Source organism: Tachypleus tridentatus, chromosome 3 (genome assembly GCF_004210375.1).
Source record: "Tachypleus tridentatus isolate NWPU-2018 chromosome 3, ASM421037v1, whole genome shotgun sequence".
Classification (NCBI taxonomy): domain Eukaryota; kingdom Metazoa; phylum Arthropoda; class Merostomata; order Xiphosura; family Limulidae; genus Tachypleus; species Tachypleus tridentatus.
This window is the reverse complement of record NC_134827.1, coordinates 53,601,371-53,623,568: the sequence shown is the minus strand read 5'-3', so window position 1 is coordinate 53,623,568 and position 22,198 is coordinate 53,601,371. Positions and strand designations below refer to the sequence as shown.

The 22,198-nt window shown below is 31.0% G+C and overlaps 1 protein-coding gene across 2 annotated transcripts in view; it reads right to left on the bottom strand.

The window, feature by feature from the left end:
• Positions 1-22,198, bottom strand: part of PolE1 (DNA polymerase epsilon catalytic subunit 1) — a 377,829-nt gene that overhangs the window by 304,977 nt on the left and 50,654 nt on the right. The window contains exons 18-24 of one of the 2 annotated variants that reach the window (XM_076494118.1): positions 21,449-21,595; positions 19,732-19,877; positions 17,319-17,467; positions 15,933-16,025; positions 14,244-14,388; positions 13,283-13,440; positions 12,568-12,763 (exon numbers count right to left, since the gene is read on the bottom strand). In XM_076494118.1, the coding sequence (XP_076350233.1) occupies positions 12,568-12,763; positions 13,283-13,440; positions 14,244-14,388; positions 15,933-16,025; positions 17,319-17,467; positions 19,732-19,877; positions 21,449-21,595 (1,034 nt within the window). The remainder of the gene's footprint in view (positions 1-12,567; positions 12,764-13,282; positions 13,441-14,243; positions 14,389-15,932; positions 16,026-17,318; positions 17,468-19,731; positions 19,878-21,448; positions 21,596-22,198) is intronic. The other variant, XM_076494119.1, reaches the window with a different exon arrangement.

The following is a 22,198-nucleotide window of genomic DNA, read 5'->3' as shown; positions in this document are numbered from 1 at the left end:
ATATAATAACATTCAGATGTTACCTTACTGTACAAAACATCCAACCAACAGTCTACTGTTATATAATAACATTCAGATGTTACCTTACTGTACAAAACATCCAACCAACAGTCTACTGTTATATAATAACATTCAGATGTTACCTTACTGTACAAAACATCCAACCAACAGTCTACTGTTATATAATAACATTCAGATGTTACCTTACTGTACAAAACATCCAACCAACAGTCTACTGTTATATAATAACATTCAGATGTTACCTTACTGTACAAAACATCCAACCAACAGTCTACTGTTATATAATAACATTCAGATGTTACCTTACTGTACAAAACATCCAACCAACAGTCTACTGTTATATAATAACATTCAGATGTTACCTTACTGTACAAAACATCCAACCAACAGTCTACTGTTATATAATAACATTCAGATGTTACCTTACTGTACAAAACATCCAACCAACAGTCTACTGTTATATAATAACATTCAGATGTTACCTTACTGTACAAAACATCCAACCAACAGTCTACTGTTATATAATAACATTCAGATGTTACCTTACTGTACAAAACATCCAACCAACAGTCTACTGTTATATAATAACATTCAGATGTTACCTTACTGTACAAAACATCCAACCAACAGTCTACTGTTATATAATAACATTCAGATGTTACCTTACTGTACAAAACATCCAACCAACAGTCTACTGTTATATAATAACATTCAGATGTTACCTTACTGTACAAAACATCCAACCAACAGTCTACTGTTATATAATAACATTCAGATGTTACCTTACTGTACAAAACATCCAACCAACAGTCTACTGTTATATAATAACATTCAGATGTTACCTTACTGTACAAAACATCCAACCAACAGTCTACTGTTATATAATAACATTCAGATGTTACCTTACTGTACAAAACATCCAACCAACAGTCTACTGTTATATAATAACATTCAGATGTTACCTTACTGTACAAAACATCCAACCAACAGTCTACTGTTATATAATAACATTCAGATGTTACCTTACTGTACAAAACATCCAACCAACAGTCTACTGTTATATAATAACATTCAGATGTTACCTTACTGTACAAAACATCCAACCAACAGTCTACTGTTATATAATAACATTCAGATGTTACCTTACTGTACAAAACATCCAACCAACAGTCTACTGTTATATAATAACATTCAGATGTTACCTTACTGTACAAAACATCCAACCAACAGTCTACTGTTATATAATAACATTCAGATGTTACCTTACTGTACAAAACATCCAACCAACAGTCTACTGTTATATAATAACATTCAGATGTTACCTTACTGTACAAAACATCCAACCAACAGTCTACTGTTATATAATAACATTCAGATGTTACCTTACTGTACAAAACATCCAACCAACAGTCTACTGTTATATAATAACATTCAGATGTTACCTTACTGTACAAAACATCCAACCAACAGTCTACTGTTATATAATAACATTCAGATGTTACCTTACTGTACAAAACATCCAACCAACAGTCTACTGTTATATAATAACATTCAGATGTTACCTTACTGTACAAAACATCCAACCAACAGTCTACTGTTATATAATAACATTCAGATGTTACCTTACTGTACAAAACATCCAACCAACAGTCTACTGTTATATAATAACATTCAGATGTTACCTTACTGTACAAAACATCCAACCAACAGTCTACTGTTATATAATAACATTCAGATGTTACCTTACTGTACAAAACATCCAACCAACAGTCTACTGTTATATAATAACATTCAGATGTTACCTTACTGTACAAAACATCCAACCAACAGTCTACTGTTATATAATAACATTCAGATGTTACCTTACTGTACAAAACATCCAACCAACAGTCTACTGTTATATAATAACATTCAGATGTTACCTTACTGTACAAAACATCCAACCAACAGTCTACTGTTATATAATAACATTCAGATGTTACCTTACTGTACAAAACATCCAACCAACAGTCTACTGTTATATAATAACATTCAGATGTTACCTTACTGTACAAAACATCCAACCAACAGTCTACTGTTATATAATAACATTCAGATGTTACCTTACTGTACAAAACATCCAACCAACAGTCTACTGTTATATAATAACATTCAGATGTTACCTTACTGTACAAAACATCCAACCAACAGTCTACTGTTATATAATAACATTCAGATGTTACCTTACTGTACAAAAACATCATCCAACCAACAGTCTACTGTTATATAATAACATTCAGATGTTACCTTACTGTACAAAACATCCAACCAACAGTCTACTGTTATATAATAACATTCAGATGTTACCTTACTGTACAAAACATCCAACCAACAGTCTACTGTTATATAATAACATTCAGATGTTACCTTACTGTACAAAACATCCAACCAACAGTCTACTGTTATATAATAACATTCAGATGTTACCTTACTGTACAAAACATCCAACCAACAGTCTACTGTTATATAATAACATTCAGATGTTACCTTACTGTACAAAACATCCAACCAACAGTCTACTGTTATATAATAACATTCAGATGTTACCTTACTGTACAAAACATCCAACCAACAGTCTACTGTTATATAATAACATTCAGATGTTACCTTACTGTACAAAACATCCAACCAACAGTCTACTGTTATATAATAACATTCAGATGTTACCTTACTGTACAAAACATCCAACCAACAGTCTACTGTTATATAATAACATTCAGATGTTACCTTACTGTACAAAACATCCAACCAACAGTCTACTGTTATATAATAACATTCAGATGTTACCTTACTGTACAAAACATCCAACCAACAGTCTACTGTTATATAATAACATTCAGATGTTACCTTACTGTACAAAACATCCAACCAACAGTCTACTGTTATATAATAACATTCAGATGTTACCTTACTGTACAAAACATCCAACCAACAGTCTACTGTTATATAATAACATTCAGATGTTACCTTACTGTACAAAACATCCAACCAACAGTCTACTGTTATATAATAACATTCAGATGTTACCTTACTGTACAAAACATCCAACCAACAGTCTACTGTTATATAATAACATTCAGATGTTACCTTACTGTACAAAACATCCAACCAACAGTCTACTGTTATATAATAACATTCAGATGTTACCTTACTGTACAAAACATCCAACCAACAGTCTACTGTTATATAATAACATTCAGATGTTACCTTACTGTACAAAACATCCAACCAACAGTCTACTGTTATATAATAACATTCAGATGTTACCTTACTGTACAAAACATCCAACCAACAGTCTACTGTTATATAATAACATTCAGATGTTACCTTACTGTACAAAACATCCAACCAACAGTCTACTGTTATATAATAACATTCAGATGTTACCTTACTGTACAAAACATCCAACCAACAGTCTACTGTTATATAATAACATTCAGATGTTACCTTACTGTACAAAACATCCAACCAACAGTCTACTGTTATATAATAACATTCAGATGTTACCTTACTGTACAAAACATCCAACCAACAGTCTACTGTTATATAATAACATTCAGATGTTACCTTACTGTACAAAACATCCAACCAACAGTCTACTGTTATATAATAACATTCAGATGTTACCTTACTGTACAAAACATCCAACCAACAGTCTACTGTTATATAATAACATTCAGATGTTACCTTACTGTACAAAACATCCAACCAACAGTCTACTGTTATATAATAACATTCAGATGTTACCTTACTGTACAAAACATCCAACCAACAGTCTACTGTTATATAATAACATTCAGATGTTACCTTACTGTACAAAACATCCAACCAACAGTCTACTGTTATATAATAACATTCAGATGTTACCTTACTGTACAAAACATCCAACCAACAGTCTACTGTTATATAATAACATTCAGATGTTACCTTACTGTACAAAACATCCAACCAACAGTCTACTGTTATATAATAACATTCAGATGTTACCTTACTGTACAAAACATCCAACCAACAGTCTACTGTTATATAATAACATTCAGATGTTACCTTACTGTACAAAACATCCAACCAACAGTCTACTGTTATATAATAACATTCAGATGTTACCTTACTGTACAAAACGTCCAACCAACAGTCTACTGTTATATAATAACATTCAGATGTTACCTTACTGTACAAAACATCCAACCAACAGTCTACTGTTATATAATAACATTCAGATGTTACCTTACTGTACAAAACATCCAACCAACAGTCTACTGTTATATAATAACATTCAGATGTTACCTTACTGTACAAAACATCCAACCAACAGTCTACTGTTATATAATAACATTCAGATGTTACCTTACTGTACAAAACATCCAACCAACAGTCTACTGTTATATAATAACATTCAGATGTTACCTTACTGTACAAAACATCCAACCAACAGTCTACTGTTATATAATAACATTCAGATGTTACCTTACTGTACAAAACATCCAACCAACAGTCTACTGTTATATAATAACATTCAGATGTTACCTTACTGTACAAAACATCCAACCAACAGTCTACTGTTATATAATAACATTCAGATGTTACCTTACTGTACAAAACATCCAACCAACAGTCTACTGTTATATAATAACATTCAGATGTTACCTTACTGTACAAAACATCCAACCAACAGTCTACTGTTATATAATAACATTCAGATGTTACCTTACTGTACAAAACATCCAACCAACAGTCTACTGTTATATAATAACATTCAGATGTTACCTTACTGTACAAAACATCCAACCAACAGTCTACTGTTATATAATAACATTCAGATGTTACCTTACTGTACAAAACATCCAACCAACAGTCTACTGTTATATAATAACATTCAGATGTTACCTTACTGTACAAAACATCCAACCAACAGTCTACTGTTATATAATAACATTCAGATGTTACCTTACTGTACAAAACATCCAACCAACAGTCTACTGTTATATAATAACATTCAGATGTTACCTTACTGTACAAAACATCCAACCAACAGTCTACTGTTATATAATAACATTCAGATGTTACCTTACTGTACAAAACATCCAACCAACAGTCTACTGTTATATAATAACATTCAGATGTTACCTTACTGTACAAAACATCCAACCAACAGTCTACTGTTATATAATAACATTCAGATGTTACCTTACTGTACAAAACATCCAACCAACAGTCTACTGTTATATAATAACATTCAGATGTTACCTTACTGTACAAAACATCCAACCAACAGTCTACTGTTATATAATAACATTCAGATGTTACCTTACTGTACAAAACATCCAACCAACAGTCTACTGTTATATAATAACATTCAGATGTTACCTTACTGTACAAAACATCCAACCAACAGTCTACTGTTATATAATAACATTCAGATGTTACCTTACTGTACAAAAACATCCAACCAACAGTCTACTGTTATATAATAACATTCAGATGTTACCTTACTGTACAAAACATCCAACCAACAGTCTACTGTTATATAATAACATTCAGATGTTACCTTACTGTACAAAACATCCAACCAACAGTCTACTGTTATATAATAACATTCAGATGTTACCTTACTGTACAAAACATCCAACCAACAGTCTACTGTTATATAATAACATTCAGATGTTACCTTACTGTACAAAACATCCAACCAACAGTCTACTGTTATATAATAACATTCAGATGTTACCTTACTGTACAAAACATCCAACCAACAGTCTACTGTTATATAATAACATTCAGATGTTACCTTACTGTACAAAACATCCAACCAACAGTCTACTGTTATATAATAACATTCAGATGTTACCTTACTGTACAAAACATCCAACCAACAGTCTACTGTTATATAATAACATTCAGATGTTACCTTACTGTACAAAACATCCAACCAACAGTCTACTGTTATATAATAACATTCAGATGTTACCTTACTGTACAAAACATCCAACCAACAGTCTACTGTTATATAATAACATTCAGATGTTACCTTACTGTACAAAACGTCCAACCAACAGTCTACTGTTATATAATAACATTCAGATGTTACCTTACTGTACAAAACATCCAACCAACAGTCTACTGTTATATAATAACATTCAGATGTTACCTTACTGTACAAAACATCCAACCAACAGTCTACTGTTATATAATAACATTCAGATGTTACCTTACTGTACAAAACATCCAACCAACAGTCTACTGTTATATAATAACATTCAGATGTTACCTTACTGTACAAAACATCCAACCAACAGTCTACTGTTATATAATAACATTCAGATGTTACCTTACTGTACAAAACATCCAACCAACAGTCTACTGTTATATAATAACATTCAGATGTTACCTTACTGTACAAAACATCCAACCAACAGTCTACTGTTATATAATAACATTCAGATGTTACCTTACTGTACAAAACATCCAACCAACAGTCTACTGTTATATAATAACATTCAGATGTTACCTTACTGTACAAAACGTCCAACCAACAGTCTACTGTTATATAATAACATTCAGATGTTACCTTACTGTACAAAACATCCAACCAACAGTCTACTGTTATATAATAACATTCAGATGTTACCTTACTGTACAAAACATCCAACCAACAGTCTACTGTTATATAATAACATTCAGATGTTACCTTACTGTACAAAACATCCAACCAACAGTCTACTGTTATATAATAACATTCAGATGTTACCTTACTGTACAAAACATCCAACCAACAGTCTACTGTTATATAATAACATTCAGATGTTACCTTACTGTACAAAACATCCAACCAACAGTCTACTGTTATATAATAACATTCAGATGTTACCTTACTGTACAAAACATCCAACCAACAGTCTACTGTTATATAATAACATTCAGATGTTACCTTACTGTACAAAACATCCAACCAACAGTCTACTGTTATATAATAACATTCAGATGTTACCTTACTGTACAAAACATCCAACCAACAGTCTACTGTTATATAATAACATTCAGATGTTACCTTACTGTACAAAACATCCAACCAACAGTCTACTGTTATATAATAACATTCAGATGTTACCTTACTGTACAAAACATCCAACCAACAGTCTACTGTTATATAATAACATTCAGATGTTACCTTACTGTACAAAACATCCAACCAACAGTCTACTGTTATATAATAACATTCAGATGTTACCTTACTGTACAAAACATCCAACCAACAGTCTACTGTTATATAATAACATTCAGATGTTACCTTACTGTACAAAACATCCAACCAACAGTCTACTGTTATATAATAACATTCAGATGTTACCTTACTGTACAAAACATCCAACCAACAGTCTGTTGTTATATAATAACATTCAGATGTTACCTTACTGTACAAAACGTCCAACCAACAGTCTACTGTTATATAATAACATTCAGATGTTACCTTACTGTACAAAACATCCAACCAACAGTCTACTGTTATATAATAACATTCAGATGTTACCTTACTGTACAAAACATCCAACCAACAGTCTACTGTTATATAATAACATTCAGATGTTACCTTACTGTACAAAACATCCAACCAACAGTCTACTGTTATATAATAACATTCAGATGTTACCTTACTGTACAAAACATCCAACCAACAGTCTGTTGTTATATAATAACATTCAGATGTTACCTTACTGTACAAAACGTCCAACCAACAGTCTACTGTTATATAATAACATTCAGATGTTACCTTACTGTACAAAACATCCAACCAACAGTCTACTGTTATATAATAACATTCAGATGTTACCTTACTGTACAAAACATCCAACCAACAGTCTACTGTTATATAATAACATTCAGATGTTACCTTACTGTACAAAACATCCAACCAACAGTCTACTGTTATATAATAACATTCAGATGTTACCTTACTGTACAAAACATCCAACCAACAGTCTACTGTTATATAATAACATTCAGATGTTACCTTACTGTACAAAACATCCAACCAACAGTCTACTGTTATATAATAACATTCAGATGTTACCTTACTGTACAAAACATCCAACCAACAGTCTACTGTTATATAATAACATTCAGATGTTACCTTACTGTACAAAACATCCAACCAACAGTCTACTGTTATATAATAACATTCAGATGTTACCTTACTGTACAAAACATCCAACCAACAGTCTACTGTTATATAATAACATTCAGATGTTACCTTACTGTACAAAACATCCAACCAACAGTCTACTGTTATATAATAACATTCAGATGTTACCTTACTGTACAAAACATCCAACCAACAGTCTGTTGTTATATAATAACATTCAGATGTTACCTTACTGTACAAAACGTCCAACCAACAGTCTACTGTTATATAATAACATTCAGATGTTACCTTACTGTACAAAACGTCCAACCAACAGTCTGTAATTATATAATAACATTCATATGTTACCTTACAGTACAAAACATCCACCCAACAGTCTACTGTTATATAATAACATTCAGATGTTACCTTACTGTACAAAACATCCAACCAACAGTCTACTGTTATATAATAACATTCAGATGTTACCTTACTGTACAAAACGTCCAACCAACAGTCTACTGTTATATAATAACATTCAGATGTTACCTTACTGTACAAAACGTCCAACCAACAGTCTACTGTTATATAATAACATTCAGATGTTACCTTACTGTACAAAACGTCCAACCAACAGTCTACTGTTATATAATAACATTCAGATGTTACCTTACTGTACAAAACATCCAACCAACAGTCTACTGTTATATAATAACATTCAGATGTTACCTTACTGTACAAAACATCCAACCAACAGTCTACTGTTATATAATAACATTCAGATGTTACCTTACTGTACAAAACATCCAACCAACAGTCTACTGTTATATAATAACATTCAGATGTTACCTTACTGTACAAAACATCCAACCAACAGTCTACTGTTATATAATAACATTCAGATGTTACCTTACTGTACAAAACATCCAACCAACAGTCTACTGTTATATAATAACATTCAGATGTTACCTTACTGTACAAAACATCCAACCAACAGTCTACTGTTATATAATAACATTCAGATGTTACCTTACTGTACAAAACATCCAACCAACAGTCTACTGTTATATAATAACATTCAGATGTTACCTTACTGTACAAAACATCCAACCAACAGTCTACTGTTATATAATAACATTCAGATGTTACCTTACTGTACAAAACATCCAACCAACAGTCTGTTGTTATATAATAACATTCAGATGTTACCTTACTGTACAAAACATCCAACCAACAGTCTACTGTTATATAATAACATTCAGATGTTACCTTACTGTACAAAACATCCAACCAACAGTCTGTGTTATATAATAACATTCAGATGTTACCTTACTGTACAAAACATCCAACCAACAGTCTACTGTTATATAATAACATTCAGATGTTACCTTACTGTACAAAACATCCAACCAACAGTCTACTGTTATATAATAACATTCAGATGTTACCTTACTGTACAAAACATCCAACCAACAGTCTACTGTTATATAATAACATTCAGATGTTACCTTACTGTACAAAACATCCAACCAACAGTCTACTGTTATATAATAACATTCAGATGTTACCTTACTGTACAAAACATCCAACCAACAGTCTACTGTTATATAATAACATTCAGATGTTACCTTACTGTACAAAACGTCCAACCAACAGTCTACTGTTATATAATAACATTCAGATGTTACCTTACTGTACAAAACATCCAACCAACAGTCTACTGTTATATAATAACATTCAGATGTTACCTTACTGTACAAAACATCCAACCAACAGTCTACTGTTATATAATAACATTCAGATGTTACCTTACTGTACAAAACATCCAACCAACAGTCTACTGTTATATAATAACATTCAGATGTTACCTTACTGTACAAAACATCCAACCAACAGTCTACTGTTATATAATAACATTCAGATGTTACCTTACTGTACAAAACATCCAACCAACAGTCTACTGTTATATAATAACATTCAGATGTTACCTTACTGTACAAAACATCCAACCAACAGTCTACTGTTATATAATAACATTCAGATGTTACCTTACTGTACAAAACGTACAACCAACAGTCTGTTGTTATATAACAACATTCAGATGTTACCTTACTGTACAAAACGTCCAACCAACAGTCTACTGTTATATAATAACATTCAGATGTTACCTTACTGTACAAAACGTCCAACCAACAGTCTGTAATTATATAATAACATTCATATGTTACCTTACAGTACAAAACATCCACCCAACAGTCTACTGTTATATAATAACATTCAGATGTTACCTTACTGTACAAAATATCCAACCAACAGTCTACTGTTATATAATAACATTCAGATGTTACCTTACTGTACAAAACATCCAACCAACAGTCTACTGTTATATAATAACATTCAGATGTTACCTTACTGTACAAAACGTCCAACCAACAGTCTACTGTTATATAATAACATTCAGATGTTACCTTACTGTACAAAACGTCCAAACAACAGTCTACTGTTATATAATAACATTCAGATGTTACCTTACTGTACAAAACATTCAACCAACAGTCTACTGTTATATAATAACATTCAGATGTTACCTTACTGTACAAAACATTCATCCAACAGTCTAATGTTATATAATAACATTCAGATGTTACCTTATAGTACAAAACATCCAACCAACAGTCTACTGTTATATAAAAACATTCAGATGTTACCTTACTGTACAAAACATCCAACCAACAGTCTGTTGTTATATAATAACATTCAGATGTTACCTTACTGTACAAAACGTCCAACCAACAGTCTACTGTTATATAATAACATTCAGATGTTACCTTACTGTACAAAACATCCAACCAACAGTCTGTTGTTATATAATAACATTCAGATGTTACCTTACTGTACAAAACGTCCAACCAACAGTCTACTGTTATATAATAACATTCAGATGTTACCTTACTGTACAAAACATCCAACCAATAGTCTACTGTTAGATAATAACATTCAGATGTTACCTTACTGTACAAAACATCCAACCAACAGTCTACTGTTATATAATAACATTCAGATGTTACCTTACTGTATAAAACATCCAACCAACAGTCTACTGTTATATAATAACATTCAGATGTTACCTTACTGTACAAAACATCCAATCAACAGTCTGCTGTTATATAATAACATTCAGATGTTACCTTACTGTACAAAACGTCCAACCAACAGTTTGCTGTTATATAATAACATTCAGATGTTACCTTACTGTACAAAACATCCAACCAACAGTCTGTTGTTATATAATAACATTCAGATGTTACCTTACTGTAAAAAACGTCCAACCAACAGTCTACTGTTATATAACAACATTCAGATGTTACCTTACTGTACAAAACGTCCAACCAACAGTCTACTGTTATATAATAACATTCAGATGTTACCTTACTGTACAAAACGTCCAACCAACAGTCTACTGTTACATAATAACATTCAGATGTTACCTTACTGTACAAAACATCCAACCAACAGTCTGTTGTTATATAATAACATTCAGATGTTACCTTACTGTACAAAACGTCCAACCAACAGTCTACTGTTATATAATAACATTCAGATGTTACCTTACTGTATAAAACATCCAACCAACAGTCTACTGTTATATAATAACATTCAGATGTTACCTTACTGTACAAAACATTCAACCAACAGTCTACTGTTATATAACAACATTCAGATGTTACCTTACTGTATAAAATGTCCAACCAACAGTCTACTGTTATATAACAACATTCAGATGTTACCTTACTGTACAAAACGTCCAACCAACAGTCTACTGTTATATAATAACATTCAGATGTTACCTTACTGTACAAAACGTCCAACCAACAGTCTACTGTTACATAATAACATTCAGATGTTACCTTACTGTACAAAACGTCCAACCAACAGTCTGTTGTTATATAACAACATTCAGATGTTACCTTACTGTACAAAACATCCAACCAACAGTCTGTTGTTATATAACAACATTCAGATGTTACCTTACTGTACAAAACGTCCAACCAACAGTCTACTGTTATATAACAACATTGAGATGTTACCTTACTGTACAAAACGTCCAACCAACAGTCTACTGTTACATAATAACATTCAGATGTTACCTTACTGTACAAAACATCCAACCAACAGTCTACTGTTACATAATAACATTCAGATGTTACCTTACTGTACAAAACATCCAACCAATAGTCTGCAGTTATATAATAACATTCAGATGTTACCTTACTGTACAAAACATCCAACCAATAGTCTGCAGTTATATAATAACATTCAGATGTTACCTTACTGTACAAAACATCCAACCAATAGTCTGCAGTTATATAATAACATTCAGATGTTACCTTACTGTACAAAACGTCCAACCAATAGTCTGCTATTTTAGCAACTGAAGCATAACATTCTTCCAAAGTCTTTCCTTTCAGAAAGGATTCAAACACTGATGATTGAAAAATCTTAATTAATTGAAGCTCTCCTCTGCGCTTTACTTCAAAGCCTTTCAGTTCAGCGAGTGATCCATCGAAGTTGAAGACAGCGTATCTGAGTTGACAAAAAAAAAATTATAACGTCAAAGAAATAACAGTATGATAGCTTACAATAAAGTTTCTAACCTGTGTAGATTTTTAGAATTTTTCTTAAATTTAGATATTACAGCTTTAAAATAAAAATTCACCTCCATTATTATTAAATCATCTTTATTGTCATTTGCTGTTACATAATTCTATTAATTAGATCTAATTAAATCAAATGTTTAATAACTGTTAACATCTTTCGTGTAATATAAACGCTGACACACACAAATATCACACAACAGGCAAGTTGAAAATGTTATTAAAATCATTTTTCTTTTATCTTCCAGATACTTGCTAGGACTTATAAGTAATGTATATTGAATATCCTAATACCAGATACTTGCTAGGACTTATAAGAATGTATATTCAATATCCTAATACCAGATATTAGCTAGGACTTATAAGTAATGTATATTCAATATCCTAATACAAGATACTTGCTGGGACTTATAAACAATGTATATTCATATATTCAATATCCTAATACCTTTTCTTTAACTTTTTCCCTTCCTCTTTTGATGCTGGAAGAATCATTGCTAAATAGGGTCCGTCAACCTCAAAAAATATTGAGTTCTCACTGCGTATTTTGTATGTCATCTTGTTTGGATCTATCAGTTCATGGTACTGGTTATTAGTGTTTTGGTCCTGGAAAAAAGTATGTTGTTTTATTTTTATAAGCTTACTTATGTATATTTCACTCGCCAGGTGGGTTAAGTCATTCTATTCAGAGAATACTCTTTATTGTTGAATCAGAATTATCAAGTCTATAATCAAGTTTAAATGCAATCAAACTTCTTTACATCAATAGCAATTAGGCCCCACATGGCCAGGTGGGTTAAGGTGTTTGACTCATAATCTGAGGGTTGCGGGTTTGAATCCACGTCGCATCAAACATGCTCGCCCTTTCAGCCATGATGGAGTTATAATGTGACAGTCAATCCCACTATTTGTTGGTAAAAGTGTAGCCCAAGAGTTAGCAGTGGGTGGTGAAAACTAGTTGCCTTCCCTCTAGTCTTACACTGCTAAATTAGGGACGGCTGGCACAGATAGCCCTCGTGCAGCTTTGCCCAAAATTCAAAAACAAAACAATATATTTTCACACTTAAAATATCAAACTTTCAATTTGTTTTTGTGACCAATTTAAAATGATAAAAGAAACTGTTTCAAAAATAATTGATAATATATTAACTAATCTTCTTACTCAGTAATAATGAGGAAACTTTTAAAACAATAAACCAGTTTCAACTAAATATGATGTTTGTACAGAAGTTTTTTTTATAGTTTTTGTCTTTATTACAGTTCATTTATATCAGAACTCAAAAACATTACTTTCACTCTGATCACATGGTATGAAAACAATCCCTTTTAATCAAACAAACACTTCCGACATTAAACAAAGAAGGTTATTTGTAAATATCAAACTTCTAGTTCAGTAAACAACTGCATACCTTAACCATGATGTTTAAAACAGCTCCGGGATACGACACAGTTACTTTTGGTTTTTTAGGGTTAGTTGTTCTTATCACATAGTTTTCAGGAAATGATGCAGGTAAAACACACCATATACCATCAGTGTCCAGCTCAAGAGGACGTCTATCAGATGGTTAACAAAAAGCACTTGTTTATAACACCACCCTGACTCACGATACTGTAGTGCTTTCTAAATCTCACAAATAACCAGAAATTCAAAACAGCATTGAAACTATTTAAGAACTTTTATTTGTCACCAATTACAATCTTACATATAACAAACACTTGATGTGTATACATATTTTAAGTAACACAATTCAACTAACACCTGTTGATAAGAGTACTCCTATGATGTGCTTCAGAATTACTTGTGGAAGATGTAAAAATTGAATTACTATTGGAAAACTATTATTTATAAAATCCTGAGATAAGGTCAGGGGGTCATTCATAAGAGAGTAAAAACATGATAATTTGAGTTGTAAAAAGTGTCTAAATGACAACTGATACCAGATTAACCCATTAGTTCAACTGACAAAACTCCTTGAATGACATACAGAGGTAAACCAGAAAACATATGATCTGACAAGACACAAGTTATAAATCACTTGGGGCACATGCAGCTCAAGTTACACTATCGAACTACATTACCAATATGCTGCTTGTCTCATGAAACATTTTTATTATGAGTGTACTTTACCTAATCTGACCTTAAATAATCTAAACAAAGAAATCCATGTTTTTAAATTTTAGTTACATGAAAAACAAGAAACAAAGTACTTACCTGTCTTTCTGTCTGTTGTCAATGACACCTAAGCCTAGTATGTTTTACTGATGGTAATAAAGCACTAAATAATTTTTATGTAATTAAACGGTGTACCAAAGAACACATACTTATAACATGCAACAGCTATGCATAACTATCAACATTTTTCTGATTTTCTATGTGACAAGAGAATTAAAATTTATCCAATTAATTAATTAATTAAGTTTTTAACAAGAATATTGAATTGTACTATGTGTAAAAATGACTATTTTCTGTTCAGAATAAAATATTGTACATCATCTGATATATGAAAACCTTGACTTTCTACTAGTTATAAGTGATATATGTAAGAAAGTTCTACCAACAAACCCTTTAAAGAGACAGGTGGGTGTGGAAGGAGGGGTCTAATTTTCTATTAAATAACTCTGTAACCAAACAAAATTGAAAACTGGTTTGTCTAGGAAATGATTTTACCTCGACTAATTTACAGTGGAACCCCTCAAATTCGGTCACCCCTTGAATGGGGTTCATTCAATCACAGTCCCTTTTTTGTTTACATAACCCCTAATTATGTACAGTGGAACCCCTCTAATCAAGCCGGTTTGTCTCAGTCTCGAAGGTGGCTGCTTTAGAAGGGTTCCACCGAATGTTTAATATCTTATATTTCAAAGGAGTGTTTAAAACAAAAAAAGATGTTTTAAAAAAATATGTCACGTGTGTCATGCTAGTGGACATGCAGAATATTTTAAAACATTGCCTTGTACTATTCAGAACTTTAAACTAATTTGGTTTAACATAAACCAAAAACAGTTTAATAAACTTTAGAATGTGAATCACAAAAACATTCATGTGTAGTAAACCCAGGCAAATCACATTATTCTCACTGTAAGTTCAAGCCTCTTACCCAACTTGTTCAATTAATTCACGGGCTTGAGTTATGATTCCTGCACCTGTATGGCAGACAATACCTGCCATTTCCATACTGTACCAGCGAGCACTATGTAAAATATAACAGAAGATTACATGATCTGTGTGTAAAACAACATTTACATAAGAACAAGTCTTGTATAACACATGAAAAATTAACTGGTTTGAGCCCAGTATGTGATTATTCATAAAAAGATTACTAACTCATCAATGTATCTGAAACAATGAATTGAGAATAAATCATACAACACTTTTTGAACCTAAATAAGATTGTTTGACAGATTTAAGATAAAGTAAACACTAATATAGAACTTAAGGGTATTAACTATTAATTTCATATCAAAGCCAACTATCTGAACAGCAATGTTCGTATTAATAAATTAGAATGTGTTGTTTTGTAAGGTGGATACTTTTGGCCATAATCCCAGTAATATCTCACAAGATTTGGTCAGCTGTGGAAATTTAGGTTGAATAATCTAAAATCCATATATTAAGCTAACAATGCCAAATAACCTTTATAAAATAGTAATATACTACTAATAAGACTACATATACTAAACATTCTAACCAATACTGTTACAGAAAATAACATTAGAAAAGAATAGTCTCTGTTACTTACACAACAAAACTAGTGCTCTGTTTCATGTACTTCCATATGTTTTTAAGGACCCAAGAAAAGCTTCACACAATCTTACCTTACTACCCTATTCATCCAAAACTAATTCCAGGGCAGATTCCACTGTTTCAAATTTCCACCAGAAAAATTTGTAAAGTGAAAAGCAACTTTGAAAACAATTAACAAACTAAACAAATAAGCATTGGAGCCAAGAACATTATTGTATTCTATAGAGTATACAAAAAAACTATAGAGTTGTGTAATAATCTTACATGTGTTAAATTCAGGATTATTATTTTAAAAAATATTTTGATAAATACAGTTACACAATGAGCTATTCATGTTCTGCCAACTGTAGATATATAAAACAGTGAAAATCTCTCAGAATTACTGCTAAGCCACTAAAGGACAAGACGAATCACACCCTGGATTTCAGTACTAAAAATCTCACTGTCGATTTACCGAGTCATTTAAATTATTAATTGAGGTTGACTTTCAGCAAATGGTCTCTCCTCATCCTTGAGAAGTTTTTAACTGCAATTAATTAAACATTTGAAATAATAATAGTGCCTTTAACTAACTATTTCATGTCTGTACCAATCCACTGCAGTACTTGCTAATTGTTTACTTTGTGTGCAGTGTTGATAAACAAACACGTGCTGACAAGCCACAAAAACTAGTTTACATCCAAGAACAAACTAATTTCTGAAACTAAAATTTATTATTTAATTCTAGAGAGTTATTTACCCCTTTCTCATGACATATCCATAAAAAGAGTTCAAAATACACTTGTGTGCCAATTGCAATGAGTCGTATAACACTTCCAGATTTTTAGTTGATTTGATTTCAGCAGCATCTCCTCTCTCTACTGCTTCTGCCACTTTCTTTTTTGCAACCTAGAAATCAAAACAGATTAAAGAAAACAATGATTTTCAATCTTTCAACAATTCTCTGGCAACAATGTTATATCAACAAAACAGATTAAAGAAAACAATGATTTTAAATGTTTCAACAATTCTCAGGTAACAATGTTAGACCAACAAAACAGATTAAAGAAAACAATGACTTCAAATGTTTCAACAATTCTCAGGTAACAATGTTAGACCAACAAAACAGATTAAAGAAAACAATGACTTCAAATGTTTCAACAATTCTCAGGTAACAATGTTAGATCAACAAAACAGATTAAAGAAAACAATGATTTTAAATGTTTCAACAATTCTCAGGTAACTATTAGATCAAGATAACAGATAAAAAAAACAATGATTTTAAATGTTTCAACAATTCTCAGGTAACGATCAGATCAACAAAACAGATCAAAGAAAACAATGATTTTAAATGTCTCAACAATTCTCTGGTAACTATTAGATCAACAAAACAGATTAAAGAAAACAATGATTTTAAATGTTTCAACAATTCTCAGGTAATCAGTGATGTTGAGAAACCCACTTGTTGAAAAACTTATATGCAAAAACGGCTCGTTTCGGTTGAGAAAATATCAACCCAAACGAGCCATTTTTGCATATAAAATTCTCAGGTAACTATTAGATCAACAAAACAGATAAAAAAAAACAATGATTTTAAATGTTTCAACAATTCTCAGGTAACTATTAGATCAACAAAACAGATTAAAGAAAACAATGATTTTAAATGTTTCAACAATTCTCAGGTAACTATCAGATCAACAAAACAGATTAAAGAAAACAATGATTTTAAATGTTTCAATAATTCTCTGGTAACAATGTTAGATCAACAAAACAGATTAAAGAAAACAATGATTTTAAATGTTTCAACAATTCTCTGGTAACAATGTTAGATCAACAAACATATTAAAGAAAACAATGATTTTAAATGTTTCAAGAATTCTCTGGTAACAATGTTACATCAACAAAACAGATTAAAGAAAACAATGATTTTAAATGTTTCAACAATTCTCTGGTAACAATGTTAGATCAACAAAACAGATTAAAGAAAACAATGATTTTAAATGTTTCAACAATTCTCTGGTAACTATTAGATCAACAAAACAGATTAAAGAAAACAATGATTTTAAATGTTTCAACAATTCTAAGGTAACAATGTTAGATCAACAAAACAGATAAAAGAAAGCAATGATTTTAAATATTTCAACAATTCTCAGGTAACAATGTTACATCAACAAAACAGATTAAAGAAAACAATGATTTTAAATGTTTCAACAATTCTCTGGTAACAATGTTACATCAACAAAACAGATTAAAGAAAACAATGATTTTAAATGTTTCAACAATTCTCTGGTAACAATGTTAGATCAACAAAACAGATTAAAGAAAACAATGATTTTAAATGTTTCAACAATTCTCAGGTAACAATGTTACATCAACAAAACAGATTAAAGAAAACAATGATTTTAAATGTTTCAACAATTCTCTGGTAACAATGTTACATCAACAAAACAGATTAAAGAAAACAATGATTTTAAATGTTTCAACAATTCTCTGGTAACTATTAGATCAACAAAACAGATTAAAGAAAACAATGATTTTAAATGTTTCAACAATTCTCAGGTAACAATGTTAGATCAACAAAACAGATTAAGAAAACAATGATTTTAAATGTTTCAACAATTCTCTGGTAACAATGTTAGATCAACAAAACAGATTAAAGAAAACAATGATTTTAAATGTTTCAACAATTCTCTGGTAACTATTAGATCAACAAAACAGATTAAAGAAAACAATGATTTTAAATGTTTCAACAATTCTCAGGTAACAATGTTAGATCAACAAAACAGATTAAGAAAACAATGATTTTAAATGTTTCAACAATTATCAGGTAACTATTAGATCAACAAAACAGATAAAAAAAACAATGATTTTAAATGTTTCAACAATTCTCAGGTCACAATATAAGATCAACAATGATTTTTCTAAAATAAATTTCAGTTTTCACATAAGCATTATTCCATTGCTTTGAATAAGAAATTCAACTAACATTTACTAGAACTATGTTTTGCCTCTGAAATATGAAAAAATTCTGAAAATCTAATTTCATTACAATAAACAAGAATAATAATTACTAGAAATTCTTTACAAATCTCAAAATTAATCACAATTGACTCAGCATAGAATTTACTAGTCTTCCAAATAAGTGGTCAATATAATTATACTTTTGTTCTCACCTTTAACAGTCCTTTAAATTCATATCTCCGATCACGGAAAGCTCTTACAGTATCAACATAAAAAGAGTTCTCTCTCTGACAAACTGTCGTGTAACGAATTTCACTTCTAGTCATGTGCACTTTCTTGTATGCTTTTCTGCAATAATCTAGAAAAGTAATTCCAATATAGAAATACTTCTATTACGTATTAAGGTTCATTTTTAACGAATGAACAAACAATGAAGAACAAATGAAAACAAACACGTAACAACTTTCATCAACACAATTTATGTTAGACGAATAATGGAATTTGCTAAGTGATTAATCTTGAAGCTAATGTATCAATTACTATCACATCTCAAAGGTTGGCTAAAAATAAAACTATTCTCATGTAACTTAACTAAAACAGACTAAAACAAGCAATCTATCATAATGTTAAAATTAGGATTCAATACCCAGAATGGTCAGAACAAGGATGACACAGTGTAACTTAATATTTGAACAAAAGATAATCGTAATGCCAAGAGCTGAATCAGTTGGACAACTGGAATAATTAAAAATAGTAATAACTGGAAACCCTCAATTTTTGTGCAACCTAATTTTGGTTACTTGACCAGATTATAATTTTCCAACATTTAATTTTGTTTGTAGCACCAGAGTTACTAAAAACACTTAATCAAGCAAAACAAAAGACTATAAAACAACCCATTAAACTCAATTCTAAATGAATACTTATTACTGAATAAATCACTCAAGAAATTCTTTGCCATTTACAGTTACGTGTCTACTTCAATTTAACACCAGGAGATAAAGCCTTGTGCCTTTCACCCAAATACTGTGCTTTGGCCGGAACTAACAAGTGTAATCTCAGCAAAATAGTATTAAAATATTATTTCAAATTTCCAACAACCTAACTTTAAACTGACTGTCTGCTGAACAGTACAACACATCACCATGCCAACCAAGTAAATATTCACTCATACTGTATATCTTCACAGTTACACTACATTATTTATTAAACACTTTATCAGTTTAATGCTGTAACTCCACCAATAAAGGAATTTTCAAAGATCTGGTAACTTGGTCAATAAAACATTTATCTTTAATATGGTATTCAGTATGTAAGACTCATTGTATAATAACATATATCTTTAATATGGTATTCAGTATGTAAGACTCATTGTATAATAACATATATGCACATTTAAAGAATATATTTTAGAAGAATCAATTGTCCAGAATAATTTCACGTGTTGTCAAGTTATTAGAGGATTTTATTAATTTTATGTCTGAAACTAATAATAAAAAATAAAAAAAGTTAAATCACAACACTGATTGTCCCTAAAATATTTCATAATGGGGCCCAAAATATCACTAAAAACATCATAAATCACTGTATAAACAGTGGGTGACCTTAATGGAACATTTTTCAGTATTAAGCATACGACGATTTCATACATAATAATAAAGTTTATGACACTATTTCTATTATATTAACTCTTTCCACCTGGAATAGCATTTCTGTATCTCTCTTTTCATTATGAATTAATTTTAGGCAATAACTATTAAAGAAATGCTTATTAATTTTCACATGATTATCCTGAAGATAATGTCAGTGTTTTTCAGGACCTATTAATATAAACCACCATTTTTCCAGGAGGTCCAGCAATGAATATATTTTTCACAAAATTAAAGGTTTTCATGACCTTTACAAACCCTCTACTTATAAAATATTTACCCGAGAGTCTCTTCTTTTCTACAGCTGCTTTCTCGTCCTGACTGAGTTCATGATATCCTCGTACATTTCCTCCTGGTTCTAACGAAGGAAACTTTTCTGTCTCCAGCTGTTGCTGAATTCGATGAAATTCACTTCGACTAGCAGGCACTGTAAATTTTTTAAAAAATGGTTTTATTTATTTGTAAATAAAATGAACAAAACCCAATTCTCTGTAAAGATCTGAGTTACAGAAACAAACTTAACATAATAAAATTTCACTGAAATATTTTTTTAAATATTTCATCTGACTCAAGCTTTAAATGAAAGACCGGTTAATTTAAAAACTAACATCAAACCTAAAAATCTATTTGAAAATTCTTATTACCCAAGATTTCAACTTTCAATAAATAATTTCAAGACAATTCCTATGATAATTTTCATACATTATGTGGTAAATCCTCAACTTTTCAACCAAAACCAGCCATTTTTACATGTATATTTTTCTCCACAAGTGGGTCTTCTCGTCATCATGGATTACGTGATAAATCCTCAATTTCTCAACCCAAACCAGCCATTTTTACATATATATTTTTCTCCACAAGTGGGTTTTCTCGTCATCATGGTTTACGTGGTAAATCCTCAATTTCTCAACCGAAACCAGCCATTTTTACATATATATTTTTCTCCACAAGTGGGTTTTCTCGTCATCACGGTTTACGTGGTAAATCCTCGATTTCTCAACCCAAACGAGCCATTTTTACATATATATTT